The 27,068-nt window shown below is 40.0% G+C and overlaps 1 protein-coding gene and 1 long non-coding RNA gene across 4 annotated transcripts in view; one reads left to right on the top strand and one right to left on the bottom strand.

The window, feature by feature from the left end:
- The first annotated feature begins 1,629 nt into the window (after window positions 1–1,629).
- On the top strand, window positions 1,630–11,383 carry LOC143434618 (uncharacterized). The gene is made up of 2 exons (XR_013104241.1): window positions 1,630–2,221; window positions 11,163–11,383. It is a non-coding gene; the product is annotated as an uncharacterized LOC143434618 (long non-coding RNA).
- Window positions 11,384–12,108: 725 nt separating this feature from the next.
- Window positions 12,109–27,068, bottom strand: part of Aadat (aminoadipate aminotransferase) — a 30,470-nt gene continuing 15,510 nt past the window's right edge. For 2 of the 3 annotated variants that reach the window (XM_076914169.1, XM_034520376.2), the window contains exons 6-13: window positions 25,084–25,149; window positions 22,718–22,800; window positions 22,186–22,282; window positions 19,724–19,785; window positions 18,555–18,619; window positions 16,238–16,344; window positions 13,463–13,564; window positions 12,309–12,414 (exon numbers count right to left, since the gene is read on the bottom strand). In XM_076914169.1, coding sequence (XP_076770284.1) covers window positions 12,373–12,414; window positions 13,463–13,564; window positions 16,238–16,344; window positions 18,555–18,619; window positions 19,724–19,785; window positions 22,186–22,282; window positions 22,718–22,800; window positions 25,084–25,149 — 624 coding nt within the window. In that variant the 3' untranslated portion in view covers window positions 12,309–12,372. Of the gene's footprint in view, window positions 12,415–13,462; window positions 13,565–16,237; window positions 16,345–18,554; window positions 18,620–19,723; window positions 19,786–22,185; window positions 22,283–22,717; window positions 22,801–25,083; window positions 25,150–27,068 lie in introns of all 3 variants that reach the window. The other variant, XM_034520375.2, reaches the window with a different exon arrangement.

The following is a 27,068-nucleotide window of genomic DNA, read 5'->3' as shown; positions in this document are numbered from 1 at the left end:
AATTTTTACTTTTTCACACATGGGTTATATACACAAAAAGGCAGGATGTGGGGAAGGGGATGACACAGGAGCATAGGTGTTCAGAGGGAGTACAGATGTCTTCCAGAACAATGTGTCAGCTGGGTGAAGGTTCAGGGGACAGGTCACTAAGACTCCGCCTGTGATTTACTTGTCCTAATCTAAGTTGGTATTATCTACCAAGGTCACCTATCTACAAGGTCTATGACTAGAGCCTGGCAACTATCTACCAAAGCTGTTTGTTTACAATAGCTTCTAGCCATCTGCTCTAGTGTTTTTCCACAGAGACCAAGACTTTGTGCTAGCAGGCATGCATGCTAGGCCTACCGCTGTCTTCAGGCCTTTGGCTGATTCTAGGCCTTCAGCATATAGACAGAGATGCCCCTGACAGAGCTCCACAGATACCCAGGAGCACAGGGTACTCTAAGGTCCCTCCCAAGGCTGACTGTGTCCACAAATCCTCTGAGTTCAGGGTTAGATTGAATCCAGTAACTGATAAGGCCCAGTCAGCTTCAAGTAGGTACCTTTCTGGCGTGTTCCAACCCAAGGAATCTGGGATTCCCTCTCTTGGTCTCTAGCTAATTTTATGTGTAAGAACTGAAGTGTTGAATGGGTTATCTTTACTGGTATTAAGATGAAAAGATCTTTACTGGTATTAAGATGGTATTTACTGGTATTAAGATGAAATGTCTAACACATGGGGAAAGGTTAAACTTACATAAAATTATTTACTTGCAGAATGAACTAGAAAAGAGATTTCGAGGACCCCCCCCAATAAAACTGATGGGATGGATTTGTAATTGGTGTGGATAGTTGTGTAGGATAGATGAGTTATCCACACGACTAAAGTGACCCCTACTCTTCCATTTTAACTTGGATACTGATTCCATTGCTATTCAATAACCTTCTCTTGCTGGTACTAAAAAGCCAGGATTCAGAAAAATGGCATATTAAGTGAAAACCATCAGGCAGGTATACCTGCTATCACTGAGTAACAGGTGCAGCAAGAGAAGTTTGACTTTTAAAACTACTACCAATGTTTAAATAATTAAAACAACCAAAGACTCCGGAATCATCATGGTGGCTTACAAAGAAGGACTATATACAATGTTTCTGTATTTACTGGCAGGATAATGGGGCCTGGATGGCAACAGTAGAAACAGAAAAATCTAGGAAGATTTAAAACATTCCTCTTCTTATACCAAGCCCCTTCCTTAAACTAGTCAAAAAAAAGGTTGGAAAGTTTAGATCCAATCTTCAAGGTGTTTCTATAAAAATATTCATTAAAAACGATTTGCTAACCATATAATTTGGAAGGTAAAGCAAACCATCACCACCAACAGCAACTAAACCCCCAGATCAACTGCTTTCAGGGTATAGAGGTTTTCTTTCTTTTTAAAGCTCTAAGACAATTTTATTGGTTTAAAATAAAAAGAAAATGCCAGAGCAGACAAGCTAGACAGACATCTGCAGAATTCATGGCTGTCAGATTACAGAGCTTGAGAAAATATTTCTTTTGTTGTTTTAAAAACTATTTGTCTATTTTATTTATATAAAAGCTTTATCCACATGCATGTCTGTGCATGCCTAGTCAGAAGACGGTGCCAGATCCTCTGGGACTGTAGTTACAGATAGTCAGACCTCTGGTAAAGCATACAGTGTTTTTAACCACTGAGTCATCTCTCTAGCCCTGAGAACAAAATATGTAAAACCAATATGGATTTTGTATATAAGGAGTATTTTCTAGAGAAGCTGAAAAGCATTTCCTGTTGTATTTGAAAATTGACTAGTTTTATTAGCCTAGTTAGGAAACAGAAGCTGGGTGAGGTCTGCAGACATGATTTGTCAGCCCCCAATGAGAATTTTAAAAAGATGCTAGCAAGAGAAAATCCCAAAGCGAATAAGCTTTTATACCTCCAATTGCAAGCCACAGGACCAAGGGGAAACAGAACATCTCACTTTTCCTGAAATCATAACTAAGAAGTCTTCAAAGAAGAAATTCATCATCCCAGAGCATCTGCCTTCATGGACAGCCAGGGCAATCACTCTTTTCCTGCGGCCCAACCGTGTCCACTAGAGGGAGCCTGTGAGATAGTAATCACCAGATTCTCCAGCAGTCTCAGGAACACAGAGGCACAAACTTTCAAAGATGAACAAGGAACTTCAAACGATTCCTGTGTCTGGCTCGGCAGGGTTGCCTTCTGTAAGTACCGCTTAATACGCCAAGACATCCTTCTGAGTAAACAGGGCGTTTTTGTACTGAGGGATTTGATTCTCAGAGTTCCCGTTATTTCACCAGTTGGTCTTGGAACCATTTTCAGGAAACAAAGCTTTTCAGTAAACTGCTTCAGAATCTTGCTAGTGTGAGTTGTGTTATTTGAGCTAACTTTTTTTTTTTTAAAAAAGCTTTTTATAATCTAAAGTAGTCTTGGGACTTCTTGATATACCCCAGTCAGCACTGTTATGCGCTCTATAGGCAGAAATCGGTAAGGTCAAAACTCGTGCCTGCGTGTGCCCGATCATCCTGTAATATGCTTGCTTGTAGGTCTCTTCCCTGTATCAGAAGGTTAATTGTGTGAGGATTATAAAAGTTCAAATAGGTCGTTCTGAAATTTTGTTTAAGTGACCCCAATAGTCACCGAAGCTTGAAGCCTTCAGTGGCTTTTCTCAATGTGGAGAATTACAATTAAACAGATTATCACACTGTGTACCAGGGCTTGTCACACTCTCTTCATGCTGGCTGAGAGCCAAACAGATGAGTCTGTGGATTTGTTCAAGAGTTAGACCGATTGATGAGATTGTTAAGGCTGTTCCCTGTAGCTCCAAATCCTAATATCTTGTTGTTTGTCAGACACACAGATTCAAAACTGAACACACAGACGGAACTACAATGCTTCTGAAAGAAACGAATCATGCAGAAAGGTTAGACAATCACCTCATGACACCCACAGCCTGTGCAGTGGCCACAAAGACAGCCAGTACCAGGACAAAAGCTTTCCAGGAGAAAGGAGTCAGAAAGGCACAGATGCCTGCTTATCTGGCACCCACAGAGTAAGCTTGTGTCAGTTAACTCACGATTAACTCATGGTTGTTCACAGTAAGTTACCAAAAGGGTTAACTAGGCAGCAATTGGAGCAGAAGTAACCCAGGGCTCTGGAATGCAGCCCACCTCAAAATCCTGAACACTGCCTACTGTCTTTCATTGCTTCTTTCTCTACCCTCAACCCTCCAGGAAGAATATATACAAAATAGAGAAATGTAATTATTCGAACATATATGCACATACATGTGCATATGCACAGATAGATGCACTCAAAGGGCAAAAGCAGAGCAACCCTGGAGGCAAGCCAAGATGTTCTCCCGTGTCTCTGTGGCTCTTAGAGCAGCAGGAGCTACACTGAATCTGAAAGCAGAAGGATAACCCTTGTCAGAATAAAGATTTGTTTTGTTTTGTTTGATTGATTGATTGATTGATTTTTTTTTTTTTTTTTTAGAAAGTTGAGAAGTAGGGTTATGACTGAAACAAAAAAGAAAAGAAAGAAAGGAAAAGAAAAAAACAAGAAAAGTTTAGTTCACAAGAACTGAAACCTCTAAGGTCCCTGTCCAATGCTCACCATCAAATATGGATCACAAAGTCATGGATGTAATAGTAAAGATGAGAATGGGTTTATAGGCTCTAAAAGGTATAGAAGTTGCTTGTCAATCACAGAGGTGTTCGAGAATAGTGGCTAAACACTCGCCAGAGTGTTTGTAAGGCCCAATGAGATGTCAGGCCACGACAAAGTACTTTAAATGTCTATTTAATATACTTAAATTAATTATTTTTTCCTTTGTGTCTGTGTCTGCTGCCAGTGTGCAGAGCCAACATCAACTTAAATGGAGTTTAACAACGTCAACATCAACATTAACTTTAATTTAATGCAAGTTAAATTCTATGAAAAGCAGGGACAAGATAAGGTTGTTTACTTTCTCCCTATCTAGTCTCTAAAGTACTTGAAAGTCTGGCTAGAGCAATAAGACAACTGAAGGAAATCTAAGGGATACAAATTGGAAAGAAAGAAATTAATAATCAAACAAATGATATGATATTATACATATTTGATATATTTATAGATGATATAATAATTTACATAAGTGGTCCAAAAAAGTCCACTAGAAAACTTCTAGAGCTCAAAAACACTTTGACCAAAGTAGATGTATAAAAAAATAACTCATAGAAATCAGTAGGGCTCCTATATATAGACAGTAAATGGATACCTACAGGAGAGAGAGGGATAAGAGAGAGACTATATAGAGAGACAGCTAAAATTAAGGTCCATTTGAGGGGTAGTATGGAAACCTAATACAGTAGAAGCTTCTTAAAATTCATTTACATATGAAGGTGATTTAAATTAAATCCACAAATAATGGGGAAGACGGAGTCCCAACTGGATATCTCTTATCAACAAATAAAGCTTCCAGTATTGGGATTGAGTTAAAATTGAGGGCCAAATAGGTTTTATGTGAATCCCCAAACAGCACAGGCTGTTGCCAAGACTACAGGTGGTTCTCAACAAACAGAAAGCAAGCATTCATGGCCGTGATAACACCTATACAAATAATTGAACATAGAGATGTCGAGCTGGTGCCTACATCGTGCCTTTACCTCTATGTTCCAGCATCTCTGGTACTCTGTTTCTGCCAAAAAAGAAACATAAACACCAAGCCAGCAACAAAGTCATTGTTCTACAATGGTACTGCCTGTAAAATATGCTAGGCAATGGTGGCACAAGTCTTGTGGGAGTAACCAACCAATGACTAATTCGACTCAATTTAAGGCTTCCTCCATGAGATGGAACCCATACCTGTCATTGCTTGAGTAGAAGTACCTGACAGTAGATAGTCTACTACTGTCAGCAGATGGGGAAAATCAGATAATGCTGGTCTAGAAAAGGGAAAAAAAGCAGTAATAAATAGCTCCTAATGATATTCTGCTCTACTCATTGATAAGTGTCTCATTCAGCCACCATCAGAGAAGCTTCCTTCTGCAGTAGATGGGAACAAATACAGAGACCCAGAGGCAGATATTAATTACCCTGAGTATGAGAGACCTTGGAAGACTTAGTCCTAAATGGTATGTCTCCATCAAATCCCTCCCATCAGGACTCAGGAATTCCTGAGGAAGAGGAGGTAGACAGAGTCTATGAGTCAGAAAGGATGGAGGACATTAAGAAAGCAAAGCCCTCTACACCAACGTGAGGAAAGCTCATATGAACTACTGACCCTGAAGTAGCACACACAGAGACTGCACGGGTCTGTATCAGGTTCTCTGCACATATGTTATGCTTTCAAGCTTAATGTTTCTATGGGATTCCTGAGTGTGTGAACAAGTGTGTCTCTGATTCTTTTGCCTACTCCTGCACTCTGTTCTTTTTTGTTGATTTGTCTTGTGCAACTTTGATTGTGACAATTTTTGTTTGATTTTATTACATTTCATTTGGCTATTTTTTTTTTTTAAATAAATGAGTGAAAGAATGAAAACCTAGCCATGATGGTAAGGGTTAACAACTGAACTGTCATTTATAGCTGCTAAGGAAGGGAAAATCAATCTTCTCCAGTGGAGTGACACTGGGTATATCAACTACTCCAGGCAAGGCTTTATGTTCAGTATTCCAACATATCATAGATTCCATAGGTTTTTTTTTTTTTTAAGTGTGCTTTTATTTAGTTACAGTATGATGTGTTTTTATTTTTGTGTGTTGTTTAATTACTTTTTCTGCCTTTTTTGGTGGGTTTTGTTGTTGCATTGAGGGGTAGGGAGGGGAAGAGTATCTGGGAGGACTTGAAGGAGGGAAAGAATATAATCAAAAGATGTTTAAAATTGTTTGAAATAATAACAAATTTAAAAATTAGTAGAAATAAGTAAAGGCTTGTATTTTGGGGTGTAGGTCTTGCCTTTATTGGCCAAGCCCATTCAATAAGAGGAATGCTGTGTCTGGTACTGGAAATTTAGCTAACCATTCTGTGCTAATGAAGTCATGGTTTTTAGAGGAGAATCTACAGTCACTTATTTACTAAACCAGCATAATACCTACCAACAATCTGTAAACATGTGTCCTTATACTGATAGATATATGTAGTTTTCAGCCTTCATCAAAGAAACTTCTTTTTGCAAAAGATGGAGACCACTACAGAAAATCACAATCAATCAATATGCAGAGTTGTGTAAACCAGCTCCAGTGGATACATCTACAAAATACTCCTGCTTCTAAGGTTCAGGGAACATTGAGGAAGAGAAGAAAAGACTATAGTATCCAAAGGATTGGGGATTTTCCTGAGATTGTGTCTTCTTGCAACATCAGAAGCTATACCCATGAAGTCTCACCAATAGGACTGCCCAAACATGAGCTAAACAAGAATGACAACAATGGATTTGCCAAACTAGACAAAGAAAAGCCCACAAGGCCTCAGTTCTATACAATGAGCTACAGGCAACTGAATAATCCTTGGAGTGGGATAGGTGGTTCTGCCCAGAAGAGAGCACACCAATTGGTTTTCAAGTGCCAAAGGTTAGCCCTGAAAACATACATACAGGAAACTATATGGACTCAACAAGGTGATATTTGGAACATAAATATTTGCATAATAACAGCTGATGAAAAAGTCTGAATTTGGAGGAGACCAGGGAGAGACATATGGGAAGGGTTGGAGGGAAAAGGGGGAAGGAGATATAGAATCTCAGGACAAACAAAAAGGAAGTGAAAGCTTATCTGTATCAGACATATTGACATAAAACAGCACCCATTAATAAAGCAGAAACAGTAAGCAAACAAAGAAAACCCCATAAAATCAAGACACCAGATGGTGTATTGTTATAGACTTTTGCTCAGTCTTCATTAATTTTCGTGTTGAGAAAGAGTCATGGTTCTTTGCTTGCACTTGGAAAAGTCAACAATGCACCTGCACTATAGCATCCCCAGGGTTCACTGGAGGCATTGGCCAGGACTTAACAACCCTGAAGTTTCTTTACAATTCTACTCCCATTCAAGTCATAGACAAGCTAGTAACATTGCCTTGTACTTAAGACTACTGTGAGATGGTCTCCATGCCCAGCAGTGCTTTACCAATTTGCCTATAAAGATCACAGATTTCAACAGAAAAATTCAGTCTTTAAGGAAGATGTTTTGCTACTTAGAACATAACCTGACTGCAGAGAGGATTAAAAAGTATTCAGTTTTCCTTGGCCTACAACCAAATGACAAAGAACATTTTCTAGGAGTCAAAGAACATTCTGCAGATCGTAAGTCCTCACTGTTAGATGAATGCACTAAAAATGAACTTCCTTGGCCTCTGACTTGGGAAGATAGCCATAAACTAAACTAAACTAAACTAAACTAAACTAAACTAAACTAAACTGGCCTTACAAACCGCTATCAACCTGAGGAATTTCAAATTACTAAGCCTTGCATCCTGTTTGTTCATGAGTGTGAAGTATGTGAACATAGAACATGTGGCATAGGATAGCTTGGAATTAGATTCAGTTGCTCAGGCATGTCCTCGGTGTTTCAGAAACATACATACAGTAGCAGCAGCTGATTTTAGGAAATCAATCTTATTTACAGATCTCATATGCTGTGGAAAGCATTAAATTCCAGTCAGTCAGCAGTTTTCACTAAGTACACTAATAGAAACAGGTCCCATTCTTTGTCTTTCTAATGTCTATCTACAATGTTATAACTTAACTATATTGTTCTACTCCCCCTACCCAATGATGCTGAGCAGTGTGATTAGGAATAGTAGTAGTTCATGTTGGTTTGTGAGATGGTCTGTAGGATGGTCCTGAGTAGTGTTGATTGTCAACTTAGCAGGATCTACAATGACCTAGGATATCTGCCTGGAGTCCATCAGGAAGTCCTAGGCTATTCTTGTATCTTAAAATGTTTTTCAGTCATGTTTTCTTCTAGCAATTTTAGAGTTTTTGCTCTTATATTAAGGCTCTTGTTCCATTTTGACTTTTGTGTAGAGTGGGAGATACCTAGCATCCCTCTATAGTACCTGTGAGTATCCAGTTCTCCTGGCACCATGTGTTGAAGAGGCTGCTTTCCTTCAACGTGTTTTTTTGATAGCTTGTCAAAGATCAGGCAGCTATTAGGTGTGGGTTTGTTTGTGAGTACTCAATTCTATGACAGCAATTTATGTGTCAGTACCACAATGTATTTGTAATAGAGCTTTACAGTATAGCCAGAGGTCAGTTTTGGGCTGTTCCAGGAATGCTTTGGTTACTTGCAATCTTTTCTGCCTCATGTGAGTTGATATTTCTCTAAGTTCTATAAGAACATCACCAAAATTTTTATGGGAATTGGGTTAAATTTGCTCATCATGGTCATTTTCACATATTAACTCTAATGATTCACAAGCATGGAAAATGCTTCCATCCTCTGGTGTTTTTTTTTTTTTTTTTTTTTTTTTTTTTTTTTTTTTTTTTTTTTCGCCTCTTAAAGTTTTTGCTGTCTTGAAACTCTGGGGTAAGTTGTTCAGTAGTGAATGTATTGGAGATGAGTGCAGAGCATGTATGCCCCAGGATGCTCCTATTCTTCTAGCTGTCCATGTGTATGCACGGAGGAAAAGGGACAGATTCTGGTCATTGCAGTCACCAGATACGGAGTAGCTGAAGATACTGAGACACTGAGTGGACTTCATCTTATACTTTTCTGAAAATCTTGTAAATTTAAGATGATAATATACGACCCACTTGATGGGAAACATATCTTAGAAGTGAGGAAAATTATTAAAAAATTATGTAATGCTGGCCCATGGTCCAAGAGCGGAATTGTGTGAGGAGAACTCTGAGTGCTTGGGATAAATCTTTAAGAAAATAAGACAAAGAGTCTTGTGACCTCAGGTTCTTCAAAAACACAGAGTTGTTCTTGGATTACACTTCTGTGCCCCTCCCAGGCATAGTGGCTAGGAGTGAGTTTACTTCATGTTATTTATTACAACTAGCTATTGTTTTTGTTCGTGTGCCTCTATGGAATGTGTGGCTTTCCCTGTGACTGTACACTTCACTCATATGACTTCTGTTAACCCTCAGAGAACATATTGTCTGATGCTTTAAATAACGTTGACTATGAGACTTTAGCCCACCTTCTTATCAACTCAATTCTCCCAGGGTCCCACCACCACTTAAAGCAGTGAACAGTTGGTGCCCAATAGGAACCTGAACTTAGCTATGAAATAAGAGAGTGGGGACCCTTAAAAATGGGGGGAGTGAGAGTAACAAGGCAGAAACCAAGAAAGTCTTTGCCTTATGTTGAGTTTGTACATTATTTTTAAAGAAAGGAGAAACACAAATATTAAAACCACTATTACTAGGTAGCTTCCAAGTTGTACATGATTGTAATTCCTGGTTTCCAGAAAATGGAACTTTAGATGAAGACCTATGGGACAGAATCAAAAAGAATATTGAAAAGGCATATAAACAAGGGTGGGGATCTCTGCTTAATTTTGGGTCACTTGAGCATCAATTTGTACTGTTATCAAAATAAGAAAGAGAAAGGAGGATAGTTATCATGAGGAAGAGAATGAATACAAGCTGGATGATCAAAGCTTAAAATTGGTAAAATAGGGAAAAAAGTGATTTTCTTTTTTTAGGCAAAATTGAAAGCAAAATTAGCACCACTGATAACTATGCTGGTGATAACTGTGTCAGTTTCATTGTTGGGGAGCCTCCTTTAGATATGTATCCTCCATTGTCTGGAAACGACCCTGAAGCAGGAGTAGAGGGATTTGATAATCTAATCTTGAATTCTCTCTATTTTTTGTTGTTGTGGACTTTCGAGAGCCTATAAAAAAACCTAACATTGCAACCTAGGAAAGCTAGGGCAGAACAAGAAAAAGGAATTTGTTTCCCAATTTGTCCATGGCCTTGTGAGATGCACATGGGGGTATTTGCAATGCACTAATCTATTTTAAACCTTAGAAGAAAAGACAGCATTAGACAGTCCTTACGTATCATCTCGAGAGGCAAGAAAAAGAACTGCAGCTATTTGAATCCAGATGACTCAAAGAAGCATTTGTGTATTGTGTGGGTTCTTTGCTGCATTTAAACTGATTTACTTTACCCACAAGTGTCTCCTACAGGTATATCACAAGAAGAAGTCTCATCGAAGGGTATGGAAGGGATTCATGGTCCAGATATTCTCAAATTTATTAATACTTCTTTTTCCTCAGCCCAACAGCTGGAATGGGCTGTTTTGATTCATCTATTAAGGTTAATTCATCAACACTTAAATACAACATCTGGTTAAACCCATACACATCCCTTGTTTATTGCTCATATGCAGGTACACTCTAACCTCCCTGGCTAATGCAAGCTGATACATTAACCTACTCCATTTTTAACTTCCCCAGGAGAAAACTGGGAAAAGCATGCATCTGTAATTGCAAATGGATCCATAAAAACATTATGGATTCCTCTTTGGCTTCTTCAGCCCTGGGTCATCAAGAACAAGGGCAGAGGGAGAGAAGACAGTGGGCATCACCGGAGAGATAGCAACCCTCCAGCTAAGGGGCAAAGATGGATACTAACCATATCATCATAAGTTAAGTCTGCCCACCTGGGGCCAAGTTATAGGCCTGTGCACCAAGGGGGAAGTTAGTCCATGAAGCACAGAGAGTTCTATGTCACCGGAGAATCTTTTTCTGGTGATGATGACCTGTGCGTGTGTGGTGAGTGCCTATAAACATGTGTATTGGTCTTATGTTCCCCATCCTTCTTTACTTCAGCTTGTAGATGGATCCAGAGCATGTTATTATTACTAATGGCTCTATGCTTATGATGGACCTTGGGGCCATGATAGACTCGTTCATTTGTCTGAAGAAGAATCTGAGTTTGATTTTTCTTTGGAATTTGAATCCTTTCCCATTTTCATAGAGCATCATTACATTTGTGTTCATATGGGTTTATGTTTTACAAAGAATCAGAACGACTAATTATATGGGTCTGTTTTCAACCTATTCTTGAGATTTTTTTTCTGATCAATATAATAATGTAACCAAATAGTACTGGACGTAGTTTGAATCCTTGATCTTGATGTTAGAATACTTTTACAATGGTTTCACTGTTCTAATATTACTCATTACATTTATAATTTGCTTGCTTATAGGGTGGTCATGCACCGAATGACAGATTGATTGACAACATCTCAAATCAAATCTCTGAATATCCTACTATTAAAAATAAAAAAGGATGGAGATTTTGGAGCATGGTCCAAGAATGAAATCATATGAGGAGAATTCAGAGTGCTTATGAGAAAAAGCCAAGAAAACAAGATAAAAGTCTTGTGACCTCAGTTTCTAAAACAAAACAAAACAAAACAAAACAAAACCAAAACCAAAAAACAAAAACAGAAACAAAACAAAACAAAACAAAAAACCACAGAATAGTTCTTGGAGTATGCTTTTGTACCCCTCCCAGATGTAGCAGATAGGAGTGACTTTACTTTGGATTATTCATTACAACTGGCTATTGTTATTTGTTTATATGAATTTATGGAAAAACATGTTTTTGCCCTTGGTGGCTTGCCTCTCATGTGCAGTTTGTCCTTGTGATTATACAATTTGCTCATGTGAGTCTTTTTAATCCTCAGAATACAAATTGTCTGATGCTCTGAATAAAGTTGGCTGTTGCATGAGACTTTCATCTGTGTTATTTATTGACTACATTATCCCAGGCCCCACCAACTAGAATAATAAACAGTGTTAAACCTGAAAGGGTCCAAGAGGAGTCAGTTATGAAGTGTCTGTAAACTGCGCTTCTGTGAATTATGTAGCATTATGAAAACACAAGAAGAGTTTCCTAAGATCACAATTTCTTTCTCCTTATTTGAAACTAATATGTACAATTCTTTTGGTATGCTTAGCTTCAGAATTTTAATTTCAAAGAGACTCTGTGAGGCCATGTAAGGCTACAAAGTAATTTATAGCTGTCAAATTGTAATAATTTTTACAGTAAATGTTCATGAAATTTCCTTAAAAGTAGAAAGAGACTTGCATATATAGGTCATTTTCACTAATTTTCTTGCAATTTGTAAATAATTCAGTATAATATGCTAGTTTCAAGAAAAATTTATTGGACATTATAAAGCAGCTTTACAATAAAATTCAATGTTTTATGAGTTGAAAATTAATCAAAGGGCAAAAGTAGATCAGAAAGCTATTTTGGCAATATGACAGACTTAAAGGGACTTTAAAGTTACTTGGTGAAATTTCTGCAGATGTTTCACAAATTAGATCCATCCTGTCAGCCAGTGACAACCATTTCCTCAACAAAGTACAGAAATAATTTGTTTAAAAATTATGCTGAGTTTGATTCTTTCATACAGACTCTTTTATGAGTTGGGCCAATCTCTGGAAGGCCTAAAACAGAAAAGAGATAAGAGTTGATGTATTAGGATGTTGCTTTAAAAAACTTTATTGTAACTCAGAGATTTAAATAGAATGTCTACCCAAAGCTGGGATGAGGCAGCAAACGGTAAGTGTGACAACAGCTTGGCAGAATGACCTCTAGAGTTAGTGAGATGGAGTATATACACAGCTTATACATTCCCAGATTTTGCTTTTATTAGAACTTTCATATATAATTTTCTATTTTGTCCACAGTATAAATATTTGTGTTTTTATATATTCTTTCATCTGCAAACATAACATATAGTTTGGACTGCTTCAATCTGTTCATACAAAAGCAGAAGGTGCTAGTGGACAGCATATTAGCAGTATGAGAAACAAGTATAGAAAAGACACAAAAGGAACCTGTCCCCAGCACGCGTGTGTGTGCACACACACACACGCTTCTGAAGTAAAGAGAGGACACACAGGGAACTTGTCCCCAGCGTGCGCGTGCACACACACACACACACACACACACACACACACACACACACACTTCTGAAGTAAAGAGAGGACACACAGGGAGCCTGTCCCCAGCGCGCGCGCACACACACACACACACACACACACACACCTCTGAAGGTCAAAGGCAGTACTTGGGTGGTAGCTTTCTTTTGGATTTCTCTGCACACAGTTCTTAGAATATTTTTAATCCTTGCTACTGCATTTTTCTTCAGGGAAATAGACCAATGACTTATGATTTTGCTATTCATTTATGTGATTCCATGAAGGAAAGAGAAAGTATTGCCCTAGGACCTGTTGAGACCCCCCTAGAACTTTTCAGTAAGTTCTAACCAGTCACTCACAAAGACAACAAACTTTAACTCCACTTCAGTCTCATTTGTCCACAACTGCCAAGCAACAAAGTAAAGAGGAAGTGTTTATTAAGCTCATGACTGGTGCACCAAAGCCTGGCTTTTAGAAGAGTAAGAAGAAATGAAATAATTTCTAACTTAGAAGAAGAACCCATATGTCCAGCATCACAACCATTGGGCTGTGTGGCTGGGAGGAGACTCACTGTATCCATCTGAGCTGGAGTAACCAGAGAGAAGGATGCTCTGAAGAAGGAGGAAGGGATTGAAGCATCGATGTAGAAACCATTTCCAGGAACAAGTAAGACCTGTGAGAGGTTGTCAGAAATAAGTGATTACACCACTGAAGAAAAACTAAAAGAAAATTTAGGAATATCTAGTATTACTGTAGGAGGAATATTTCAAGCTTAAAAGCTATTAATCAACTAAAAAAATCACAATAGAAAACAAAAATACCATATAAAATACATATGACATGTGATAGACAAACCCAAGTACATAGAATTAGGAACAATATTTACCAACAATATGACCAATGCTATTTCTTCTCCAAATATAAAGAATGCATAAAAATGAGAAAAAACACCAAAATTTAAGCTTAAATGTATACAAGATAGGTTAATGGGAAATAGTAAAATACAAATAAGTGACTAACCTAGCTACAAAAGTAATATGAATGCAAACGTTGAGATTTCTAACAACAGTTAGATGCTGGCCTGATAAAAAGTAGGTACTAGTATTTTAGGGAGAAGCCTTAAAATGTAAGGGCCCTGGGATAGGAAAAAAATGATACATTTAGAGAAACTGAAAGGACACAAATGTTTAATACATAAGTAGAAGTTAGTGTGTTAAGATGGTGTGTTGAGAACAGCAAACTAACTGCTCGTTTTATGACCATGATGGTAGGAACAGCTTAGTGACCGGACACTCACTCCATCGTAGACACACACTTTACTCCCTTCCCTGCCTCTTCATCTCCATCCCATCTTCCCTCCCTTCCCCCTCTCCCTCTCCCCATCTCTTCTTTCTTCCCTCATGTACACACTGGGCTTGAACCCAGGATAACAGGCATTATAAGCATGCACTCTGCCCTCCTGGCACTGCTAGTCTTTTTGTAGTTATACGGGCCACATTAGTAAATTTTAACCAGTGGATATAAGCTCCTTCCACTTTGTAGCAATCTTAAGTCTGGAGTCATTAAGTCTGGAGGTCAAAGACTGGAAGAACCCAGGGTTTTAATTTTTAGGTGAGTCAGAAATAAATTATACTGTTTTACGTCTTAAGATTTAGAGTTTATATTTTATATAGCAATTGCCATGGATGCTCAGAAACATTAAGTAACTGGTTGTTGTTACAGTCTGTAAATCTGGGCACTCCGAGCTAAAACAAGGTAAGTTTAGAGTGGAATGGTATGGGATACTACTCTACATAGAAGATTTCAGGCAGAAGATGGGTTTCATTATCCTGATTTACAACATTTCTCCCAATATAGTGGAAATGTTTTGAGATGGACTACAAGCAAGGACCTGTAAGAGGGGGAGGATGTTGTCAAAACCTGGGCTAAGGCATTGGTGATGTAATGGGGGACTATTTAGAATAGGTTAAGAAACCCACACAAGGATCCCAAATGCTACAACTAATATATATACATATATATATATATATATATATATATATATATATATATATATACAAACACACACACACATATATATACACACACACATATAATAGATGCAGAATTTGGGGGAAAAGTGGAGACACTATATCTGTCTCTATTCTTTTCACATGGTTCACAGATGTATTCACACACTTTCCAAAAGTAATGATGTCATTGACAGAAAAATAAATCAAATTGAAGAAAAGTTCAAGTTAGCCAATTATATTAAAATGAATTAATTTGAAATAAGTTATATGCATGTGTGGATTAAGTACCTATTGGGTGCAGAAACTAGGATAAGAAGAAGGAGCAAGACATGAGTCCTGCCCTCTCATGAAATGGTCAGAGGACAGATAATCCTTGCCTGGGCAGTCTTTCTCTAGATCTAACCAAGCTGGGACTTGTTTCCAAAGTACCTGCATGGTACCTTGCCACTGTCAAACCAATCTGTTCTTTTAGAGTAACTACCTAGACAACAGTGATTCTGGAAATAGATCTCAGGTCTTACAGATACATCATGGTGAACATGATGTATTTCATTTAGAGGTTTGAGTTTACTCTGTGTCTCCAAGTGCCAAGGCCAAGTGTTAGCATTCCTTCTAAGAGAGAAGCTAGAATATGTGTAAATTCTTCTAGAAAACAGCACAAATGTTCACAAATCTGGGTAATAAAATGATGGGGAATTTCATTTTTGTTATTTTGTTTTAATAAACATTGTATTTTTATATCAAGTACTGAGGGCAAGTGCCTCCCAAGCACTTACACATCAAAGGACCAGGAGTTGGGTTATATATGCCATTTAATCATCACAGAAACTTGTTGGAGTGGGATTCTCATAGCTTGTGCATAAGTAAATGTTTGTGTGTGCTCACACTACGCTGTGCATGTTGTGGTGGCCGGACAAGTCTGTGGAATTGTTCTGCTGCAACTTTATGATTTCCAAGACAGAATTTAAGTCACACCAGGCTTAGAACAGCACACATTTTCCTACCAGGTTCTCTCACTGGCCCAGGAAAGCGTTCTTGCTGTTGCTATTATCAATAAATCACGGGGTGGGTAAGAGACTCAGCACTACATATGTGATAGAGTGAGTATGAAATCAAACCCAAGGAGGATGTCTAAACTGGGGCACCAACCCAGTCACTGACGTGAATGACTATATTTCCATCAACTTACCCCATCTGGATTGCAACTTCAAAATTTATTATAATTTTAATGATGAGACAATATGGCTGGGCCACAAAAATATCTCTTCATTTTATTCAAAGAAATAATATGGATTTTCTTTTGGCCTTCTCTTCCACCCACTTCCCTCTTTTACCTCTCTTTCAATAGCCTTTTTTTCAATCAGTTCTTTTGTATCGGAGATTCCCTTCACTTTAATCCATAGGAACATGCCAGCTTTGGGAACATGCCACTCTGCCAAATCTGCAAAGAAAAGACAATAGCACACTCTAGGCATGTCTCTGATGATCTTCAGTTCCACAACACAGGCGCAGTGACTATGAACAAGCACTTCTAAATAGTTTGTTTCAGTGGAAACATCTCAAAAATGCGATTTGATGAGGCCCCCAAACTGATGTTGTCAATGTCGGGTGTTGGGATGAACCACAAATATTATATTTTCTGGCTATGAAAAAGATGTCCCGGTGTTCTGAGTTGTTCATTTGAACCAGTGCCAGGCTAGCAAAATAGGTAAATGGCATTTCCCCAATGGCCTTTAAAAGAAAAGCAAGGTCAACTTCAACCAGTGGCCCCTAAAGCAAACTGCTTAGTAAAAAATGTGGCTTTTTGCATAACAAAGAAATAGAAAACAAATAGTTCCCACAGGCAGAGATTATGACAGAGAGAAGCAGACAGAGGACGTAGGAATGTAGACCACTGATCACCTGTGACCCCCTAGCATCCACCAATGAAATTTTAGATTACCTAATCCTTCTAGAGAGTTCCCCCAGTTCCCTATAAAAAGGCCTTTGTCTGGGGTCGCTATTTTGGAGAATGCTTGAACCCCACCCCCCTCCCGTGCTGGATGTTTCTGCAGAATAAATGCTCTTCGTTTTTGCATACTATCTGAGTCTGGGGTCTTCCTTTAGCAATTTTTCCACCCTTAAAATACTACACTACTTGTTTAAATTTATTTTTAGTTATAAACAGACTATTTTGGGGGCAAAAATTTGAAACAATTGTTAGCTTATAGGTGATTCCACTAGGTTCCTTCCAGGGTCAAGTAATGGCGTGCGTGCGTCATCATCTGCAGCCGGTTACCTGCTGCCAAGTGCGGCATAGGCATATAAAAGGACTGCTGGGCACTCCCGTTATCCCTCTTTTGCTCTCCCTAGTCTCAGGTGCTCCTGGCCGGTGTCTCTCTGTCCCTTTCTGTCCTCTCCCCATTTTTGCTTTGCTTCTACCCGTATCCAGGCCGTCAGTCACTCCCCTCCCTTCCCACAAATAAACCTGCTTTATACCAGATTTGTTACGAGGTAGTGTGATTTCTCAGGGGGCACCTTGGTGTTGGCCTGCCAGGTGCCCCCACCCCGAGCTGCACTATATATCATAACACTAGTAATTGCTGGAAGTTTTTAAAGATGGGTTTTATTCAGGTAATATTGCTGCACACAGTACTGCTAGTTAATTTTTTGACTGAGTTTTTTTTTTCTAACTTAGAACCACAAAATCTGGGGTTGATACAACTGCTCAGTTGGTAGAATATTTGTAGATTGCTGTCTCTATGCAGGTAAGGGCAGGCACAAGATAAGGCTAGAGCCTGTGATTGGGAAGTGGAAAAAGAAGACAGGCTGAGAGTTTTAGAGACGGGGACTGATAGGAATAGAGAGGAGAGAACTTCAGAGAAGACAGACAAAGAAGGGGACAAACTAGATCCGTGTGGCTCTGAATAGCCACAGGTAGCTATGAATATCTTAAAAGGAATAGACTAATACAGGACAATTTGTCCAATTTAGGTGGGCAGCTTGTATCGATATCAATTGGCTCTGAGTTCATTGTGTGTGGAGTTTGTGGGTTGAGAATTTACTGATATAAATCTGACTGATAAATTACAAGCCTCTAGGGTTTTGATATCACTGGATTTCGGGGCTTTATGATAGCTAGTCACAAGGGGCAGATGGATGGGAAGATAGTGAGCAATTTGAAGGCAGGCGAACTGCAGGGAACAGGGAAGACTGCAGCTTGCAGCTCCCATTGGGGAAGGAGAAACTGTGTTACTAGAGCACAGTATGGCTAGCATGATTGGTTTATTACATGCAACAAGTTATTTGCTTTGAATTCCTGAAGCCCAGGGTCCATTGCCAACACCTCTAAACTGGATGTAGTGGTATACATCTGCAGTTTCAGCTCTTAGCACATGGCGGCAGGAGGATCAAAAGTTCAAGGCCAGCCTGGGCTACATGAGACCCTGTCTTAAAAACATCTTGTGGTAGATGGTGGAGAAAATAGAGCTGAAGGGCTGACAACGTGGTTCTTATGAGACTATTGGTAGGGCAACCTTTCCTTGGCAAGAAAGAGCTTCCACTCCTGTCTTTCCACAGCGGGGACTGGGGACTGACCACATGCTGTTTGTCATTAGCTCTAGAAATGCCTTTGTTTATATTAACATCAGGTGCCCCCGGCCCTCCACTCACCACATAACCACTTGTCTGCAGCTGCCAACATCAAATCCCTCTGGTTCTTGTAGAAATTAATAGTTCTAAAAGAAGACAACGACAAGGCTCACTCACTGAGTTCAGAACACTGACCATAAACACAAGAAGAGCTCTGGACTCCAGCCTGTGAGAATTTGTTTTCTGCTTCAGCTGTTTCATAAGGGAACACGGCACTGCTTTGACTCAAAAAGGCTTTGCTGAAAAACTTAAAAGAAAAAAAACAAAAACAAAAAACCTTTCTCCCTTTACTATAGAGAAATCAAAGTACAAAAATGAATATAGCCAAATTTATTTCTACATAAAATATGGGATTTAGATGTAGCAGAAGTAGAGTGACAGACCCTTGTGTTTAGTTGACTTAAGGAATTGTCATTTTTAAGGCAGGAGAACACTTGAGATCAGAGGGACCTGTACTGAAATGCTGAGTCACTGGTCTGGGAAAGAGGCAAACCTATTACTGCTTGCTTATAAGTGACCTGGGAAACACATCCATTTACATAACAAACTTAATTCATGACTGGTTTCTTTATACCGACACAGACACAGTGTTCTTTCAGTCACTCATCCTTGAAACAGTTCCTGTATCCTGTGTCCTTAGCTGATTATCAAATAACATGTTTAAGTGTGTGGATAGGTTTTCAGCTGAAACAGTGAACTCTAACCTGGTGAACTTGGCTCACGGCAGTGTTAGGATACAAGAGTTCAGGTGGCACTTGAATGGTGCTGAAAAGAGCACCATGTGAAAAGCAAGTAAAGCAAAATGCTCATTTCATTTGTGTGACTTTCAGACATTTAAGAGACAATAAAGGGGATAAAGAAATGGCTCAGGGGCTAAGAAGGTTGTTACTATGACAGAGGACCAGGTCGGGTTTTTAGCATGTTCACAACAGCTTACAATTGCCTCATAGCTAGTTCACAACAGTCTGTTAACTCTGGTTCCAGGGAACCAATGTCCCCTTCTGGCCTCCACCAGCACCAGGCATGTGGCACACAGACATATATGTACAGGCAAACACGTATACACACAAACTAAAAATAAATCTTTACAAAGGAAGGAAGAATAATGCGTCGGTATTCTGGATGGTTTGTATTTTGTATTCTGGGCTCCTATTTTGCTCACAAAACATTTTTAACGACTGACTCAATACCTGTCAACATGAGCCAGGAAACCTTCTTCTCCCCATTGGGTTAGAAGCTGTAATATCATGAGCTGAAAGAGACAGAATAGTGGCGATGTCATGGTTCATTCTCAAAACTGAGATTGTACACTGTAAACACAGAAGCCATTCGCTTCTGCCACATGTAAACACACAGAAAGATGTAACAAGGTGTTAGCATTTTGTTGTCTAAGCTCCGCCCCACAGTTACCTGGCAATAGCCAGGTATGCCTGACTCACTATAAAAGGGGCTGCTTGCCCACTCTGCTCTCTCTTGCTCTTGCCTTCTTGTTCCCCACCACTGGCTCTATCCTCTCGCCCCTTCCTCCCTCTCTCCCCATTCCCTTCCTGCCTCTCTCCACATGCTTATGGCTGACCTCTTTGTTCTCTCTCTCTCTCTCTCTCTCTCTCTCTCTCTCTCTCTCTCTCTCTCTGCCTTTCTCTGTCACTACTACCCTCTTAACTCCTCTCCTCATGCCCTGAATACTCTATTCTATCCTATATTGTCATGTGTGGCTGGTCCCTCAGGGAGAAGGGATGCCTCAGCTTTGGCCTATGGAGACAACTCCTTCCCCCTTACCTCAACTCACACCCACAAAGCTTATTCCTTCTCTCTATCTTTTAAGTCACAAGGAGTCTGACTTCAACAAACTTTAATTAAAAACCAAGATGACTACAGTAGGCAGGCTCAGGTGCTAAAGTGCTTACTGCATAAGCATGAGGCCCTGAGTTCACACCCAGGCATCTTTGCAAGAAGCCAGGCATAATGCTGTGCACTTATAACTTCAGTGATGGAGGTCAGGGGCATGGGAATTCCTGAGGCTTGCTAGCAAGCAGGCTGCAGGTTCGGTGGGAGATCTTGTCTTAAAACAAAACAAAACAAAACAAAACAAAACAAAACAAAACAAAACAAAACACCTGGTGCTGACCTCTGGCCTCTTGCATACTCAAATGTATACACACACACACACACACACACACACACACACACACACACAAATCAATCAATCAGCCAACCAATCAAACACACAAAGTTCCCTTAAATACAAAGCTTTCTTATATGCCAGGTTCTACTATATAGACTAGATCTGTCTATTTGAACCTTCATAATGCTTAAGGGATGTTAGCTCTGCTTACTGATCAAGAAACTGAAGCACAAAGGCTAATTTTCTTTCTGTCAAAGAACTGATCATAGAACTTAGATTCCAAGACAGGGTTTCCAGCTCCAGATCCATGATATTGACCACCAGAGTATAATGCCTCGGTCAACTTGAGAACATACATAATGTTTTGTTTTTCTTTCCTTTTTATTGCTGTGGGGGAATCAAACCCAAGTCCCAATGACTGCTAATCATGTCCTGAACCACTGAGCTATAGCCCTGGTCCTCCAGATGTTTATGTCAGGTATATCCTATATTAAATATGGAGAGGTTTTTCTATTTCACATGGTGGAGTTCTAAATGTTGTAACAAAATCTTGCTTATAAGATCTAAAAATAAGGGGAAAGTTCCCTATTTGGTTACATACCGGGCATGTATATTTTACAAAACAAGCATCCTCGAGGTATACACTTTTTATTTTGATGGCTGAGGATATGGTTCAGTCAGTAAAGAGCTTGCAGTGCCAACAAAAGGGCCCAATTCAGATTACCCAGCTTAAAAGCCAGGCACAGCAGCATGAACCTGCAATACCAGCACTGGAGAGGTGGACACAGGAGGATCCAAGGGGCTCACTGCCCAGCCAGTCTAGCTAAATAGGTGAGCTCCAGGTCCAGTGAGAGACTGTGTCCCCGAGAAAAGCATGGGCAGCAAAGAAGACATGTGAAGCCAACCTGTGATCTGCACACACGTATGCACACTTGGGTGCTCACCCACATCTACACTTACACATATGCATGAACACGTGCAAGCATGCACACAGGATCTAAATCTCAAGATCACAATCATTTCTAGATCCAATAGTTTCCAAAGCTTGTGAGGAAGTTTATTCAGTCTCCAGACTTAACTTTATTTTAATTAAAATGCTTACTGACGAGCAGCTTTAGGAGCAGACGAGAAACGGGCAGGAGAGTACTAAAAGGCCGATTTCTTCATATCATTATAAATTCCAACACTATGAAGTTTGAGTTACTTCATCAAACTCAGTTCTATTTTTGTTTAGCTCTACAATTGTTCAAAAAATGTTTATTAATTGACTGACCCGTAGCATTTCTCCCCGAGACACAGGTATATAGATATTCTCTGATTCATAAGGACTCTGGACAGGCAGTATCAAGACACTAGCTTAAATGATTTCTCATCTGTTGCTTAGATTAAGCCTCTGCAGATGCTGATCTGCTAATTCTGTCTAGGAAATGGAGACTGAACATTTGATTTTTCTTCCCTGTCATCTTAAACCAATCTTATTTGCCTAGTGATTCTGATAAAAAAAAAAAAATCCTACGTTGTGCTTACCTGTGAGAGAGTACAGGGATGTAGTGATGAGACTTGTGTGTGGAGAACAATCCTCTCTATCAAGGTCTTGGGGCCAGTCATGAACCCTACTCTCAACCTATGAAGACAGAGAAAAGGTGTTATTCTAACCCCACATAAACAACTAACGTAAATCGTTTTGCTGTTTCACTAGAAGAGAGATGGTTTGGGGTCAAAGATATCTTCTTGTCTCACATATTCTAATTGGAGTACTTACTTCTTCCTCAAAAATATTTAAATGTAAGTGTATGTGATAAAAACAATGTAAATATTAAGAATGTCTAAACACAGTATTTCAATATAAGCGTCCAGAATGTTGACCATCCTTCTACAATTTAGACTAACAGTCAAGCATTTTTGAACACTAGGAAATAATAAAGAGAGAAAAATACCCGCATGCCTATTAATGATTAAGTGGACTTTCGGGCAAGCAGAATACAAGATTTTTATAAGAGGAGAATTCCTTGAACTGAAAGCTTTAAGATTGCCATCGGGTTAGAGACATGAACCTTACCCTGAGGAGACGACTTTTGAAAAGGTGTCAGCTCTGATAACTCTCCCATCAACATCCATGGAGAGAAAGGTTGGCTCCCAAGGCTGAAGGAGGAAGAAGAGCACTGTTGGTTTGCAAACTCTGGTCACTATAAGGTTACTTTGCATAGCATGGATGAAGGCAAAAAGTCACAGACTGGGCACATAGAACAGTTCCATCTTACCTTTGTCTAGGCTCTAAGACCTGTGAAGTGTGTTTCTTTTACTAGTGTCTTCCTGACCTCGGGGTTTCTTTGCTAAGTATGTTCACAAAGGTTTCTTTATTTGCTCAGGATGACATTGCTATGAATTTGGAGAAACTTCAAATAGGCCCTCTTTGCCTCCCCGGGATTGAAATTTAGTATTACTTTAGATTCAGGGGAAAGGCTCAGGAGTGTGAAGGAATCACAAATTCTAGTTAGCCCGTATAAAAGATACACAATCCAGGTATTTTATTTACAAGCCGTTAAGTCTGGATTAGGCAGGTTTGGAGCTGTTCTAACCTATTTCCCAGCCACATGTCCCTTGTTACTTGTTCTTTTTCCTGGCCACATGCCCATGGTCCAACTCCTTTCATGGAGGCTTCCTCACTCCCCGTGTCCTTTCGTCTCCCTTTGGTTTTTCCTGAGACCCTTCTCTTGCCCTTCAAGTCCACCTTTCTCCCTCCACTGCCCAATCACAGGCTCTAGCCTTTTATTGACCAGTTAAATTGAGAAGCAAGGTTTACATAGATAGCATCACTTGGTGTATGTGAGGATCTGCTCATGGGAGGGGCAACCAGATCTTGGAAGCCAGCGTTTAGCATTTAAATACAAGTAGCACCAGACCAACTCCCTACACTGCAGAAATGATTTCAGATAAGATGAAAAGTTCTTTCAAGATGACCAGCACCGTATTTGGGTTGATCCTTGGAACTGACTAGAAAGATTACGAACTGATGTGAATGCAGGTGAGAAATTTAGTTACTGCTGCATATGGACACTAAGATTGTCTTCGAATGTAGGGTCAAGTTCGAGAGGAGTTCATGGTCACACTCAGGGTGGAAGGGCAGGGCATAGCATGCTTTGCAAAGCCATGCAGCAAAGCAGCAAGTTTTGTGTCTTCTCGGTAGATGTAAATCTATTTACAGGATGGACATTGAGAGTCCTGAGGGCACACACTAATGCTATTGCCTGCTAGAAAACCATTATCATGAAGTGTAGCATACACATATGTAGATAGAGGTGTCGATCCTCTAATTGGTTCTTGGTTGTGTCAATAAAGGAGGCAGAAGCCCTATTGCTGGGCGTAAGGAAAAAGGTGGGACTTCTGTGTCCCAAGAGGAAGAGAAGGGATGCAGAAAAAAAGTTTTCAGACCAGGTTTTAAATCGAGGAAGAAGCAACAAACATGTAGGTCTTGGAGCTTCTAGAGTTTGTAGCCCTCTGCTGTGAGCGGGGGTGGGTGGGGGTGGGGGTTGGGGGGGTTGGGGGGTGGGGTGGGAAGGAAGATGGTGGGAGCTAGTTGATAAGATTAGGGTAAGAAAGTCTTCGCCCAGCCATTGGGTTATCTGGCTAGTTTTAAAATAATAAAACTGTCTAATGTTTTCCATCCAAAGCGCTAAGGTGGGCAGGAAGAGAAAGAGGGCAGCCAGGGCGGTTGATGGCGGCCTGGTGAAGCTAACTAACCATGAGGGGCTCGGGGAGTGATTGCAGTTCCCGGGGAAAATGGCCAGCTGGCCTTTGGCAGAGCTAAGCCAAGAGCGCAGCTCTGGGCAAAGGAGCAAGTGTGTTTTTAAAATTACACGCACCACACATATATCGAGGAGGACTTTAAAAACCCACGATCCTTATGAGCACGTGACAAGGATGTATGTAATTCATGGCTGCAGTGCTTTCTCTATCTATGCAGAGTATTGAGTGAGCACAGTCCTACTTCTCCTTCAGCCTGAGTATCATCTGAGTCCCCGCTTAGCCATCACTCTAGTCAACTACCATTACTAGACTGAAATTGAAATACAAGACGAGACCCATGCCATGTTCCCCATTTGATGCCTGAGGTAATATGATGTAGGATTTGGAATTCAGCACCACCAGCCTGATTGGTTCTGCTTGTCCAAATGCATATTTCAGAGAACTAGCTACTATTTTAAAAGTAATTTCTAGACCAAGCATTAACACACACACACACACACACACACAAAGAAGGCTGGGAAAACGGGAAGACAGAAAAACTATAGAGAACTCACTATTTACGCCAAGTTCACTGTGAGAGCAGATAGCTTTGACTCAAGCCAGGTTAGAGTCCAGTACCACCAATAACTTACAACAAATGATCTGTTGACAGTGATGGATGCTCACAGCATCACATACCTTGTTGAATTGCAGAAAATAGTAAGGATCATCTTCTATTATGAGGAAATCGTATTTTCTTGCAAGCTGGAAGGTTAAAGCGATATGTTTATTTCTTAAGAGCTGTCTAAAAGGAAGATCATCTGGAATCACAATTCTGTGTTCTCATTCAGGCATTCATTCATTCATGAGCTGGTAAGTTCCTGTTATCCCAAACATTGAAGCTGGATGTGAATGAGCTACCAAAGGCTCCTTTTCTCATGGAAGACAGAATGTGAACATGTCAGTTAGGTAATTAAATATTGGCAATTCAATAATGGTCACATCTGAAAGAGAATGATAAGATCACTTGCTGGCTAGTATTACATCAACTTGACACAAGCTAGAGTTACCTGAAAGGAGGGAACCTTAATTAAGAAATGCCTCCATAAGATTCGGCTGTAAGGCATTTCTTAAATTAGTTAATGACATGAAGGGCCCAGTCCATTGTGGGTGGTTACATCCCTGGGCTGGTGGTCCCAGGTTATATAACAAAGTAGCTCTGTGGAGCTCTTCCCAACAAGGTAAGATCAGAACTCAAAGTGATCAGAATAAATTAGTTGCAAAAATATTAAGAAGGAGGATTATAGACTGGGGGATGAATGCAAGCAGAGATTGTGGGGTGAGCAAAACCTTAGGATGGCTAAGAGGCAGAAGAGTTTGATATGGCTTTGATATATGGAATGCAGGTGGGAGGAAAGGGAGAGAGAGAGAGAGAGAGAGAGAGAGAGAGAGAGAGAGAGAGAGACAGTGACAGAGAGAGACAGAGATTCAGAGATAGTGGTGGTGGCATCATACAGGTTTTGGAAAGCCACAAGGCTGACTTTTCATTTACCATACAGCAGAGGCTAGGACTGTTGGACGTGCAAACACGGTGGTCAGTTAGACACTCTGGGCCAAGTGCATCAGGGTGAGTGATGATGCCATGCTATCAGAGTGTGGACAGGCCATGGTTTAGGAAGTGAGGCTGGGAGCAATGGTGGAGAAAAAAGATGGGCTTAGAAAAATCTTGACAGCGAAGTCCACAGGATGGATTGGATATAACAGGGGAAAAGAGAGAATGGAAAGAGAGAAATGAAGGGAATTGTTCATGAACATTATTTATGAGGCTGGAGAACATGGAGGGGTTGTCTGTACATGAGAGTTTTAGGGTTGGGGCTAGGAAAACCCAGGAGGTCTATTTGGGCCAGATTAAGTCTGAAATATGATTGGACATCTGTGGAAATAGCACAATGATTCACAAGTTGGAGTTCAGAGAGGAGATGGAGCTGACCAAGGCAGAAATTATCTTATGAAAAATGAAATTTATAACGATGGCATTGGATAATGCTATCTTAGGGGGATATTATACATAGTGCATAGAACTCAGGACAGAGCCCTGGGTGTTAGCAATTCCTGTAGGCTCCACCCATCTGCCCAACAGTTACCTAGCAACAGCTTGTTCCAGGTGCTAGCCAACCTAGCTTATAAGGACTGCTTGGTTACTCCCCCTATTTCTCCCTTCCCTTCTCTCCCTTTTCTCCCCCTAGAGCTCCCTCTTTCACTTCTTCTCCTGCTTCCAGACCCATTGCCTTTCTCTCTCTCCCTCCTTCTGTCTCTCTCCGTTCCCCCCTCTTTCTCTCTCTCTTCACTTGTCCCTGGCTGGCCTCTTCCTCTCTTTCTGTCCTTCTCTGTTCCCCTTTCTTTGCCTCTAGCCCTTCTACATGTCTTCTCTCCGTCCCCTAAGGAAACTCCCTTTTATACTAGGCCTGAGGTACTTCCTCCTGCTGCTCCATACCTCACAGCTGTTTTATAAAATACTATACTAGGGACTATAACATCACATATAAATATCAAAGCAATATCTTGAAACTTTATATTTTCCAAGTAAAGGAAACTGGTTGAAATCTGGCTGTGATTCCAGTACATAATTAGGTTTCCAGGTAGTTAAATGGGAGCTTAACACTATTTTAAAAACAATTTGCAAG

Source organism: Arvicanthis niloticus, chromosome 16 (genome assembly GCF_011762505.2).
Source record: "Arvicanthis niloticus isolate mArvNil1 chromosome 16, mArvNil1.pat.X, whole genome shotgun sequence".
Taxonomy (NCBI): domain Eukaryota; kingdom Metazoa; phylum Chordata; class Mammalia; order Rodentia; family Muridae; genus Arvicanthis; species Arvicanthis niloticus.
The sequence above is the reverse complement of the archived record's forward strand: the minus strand, read 5'-3'. Positions and strand labels throughout refer to the sequence as shown.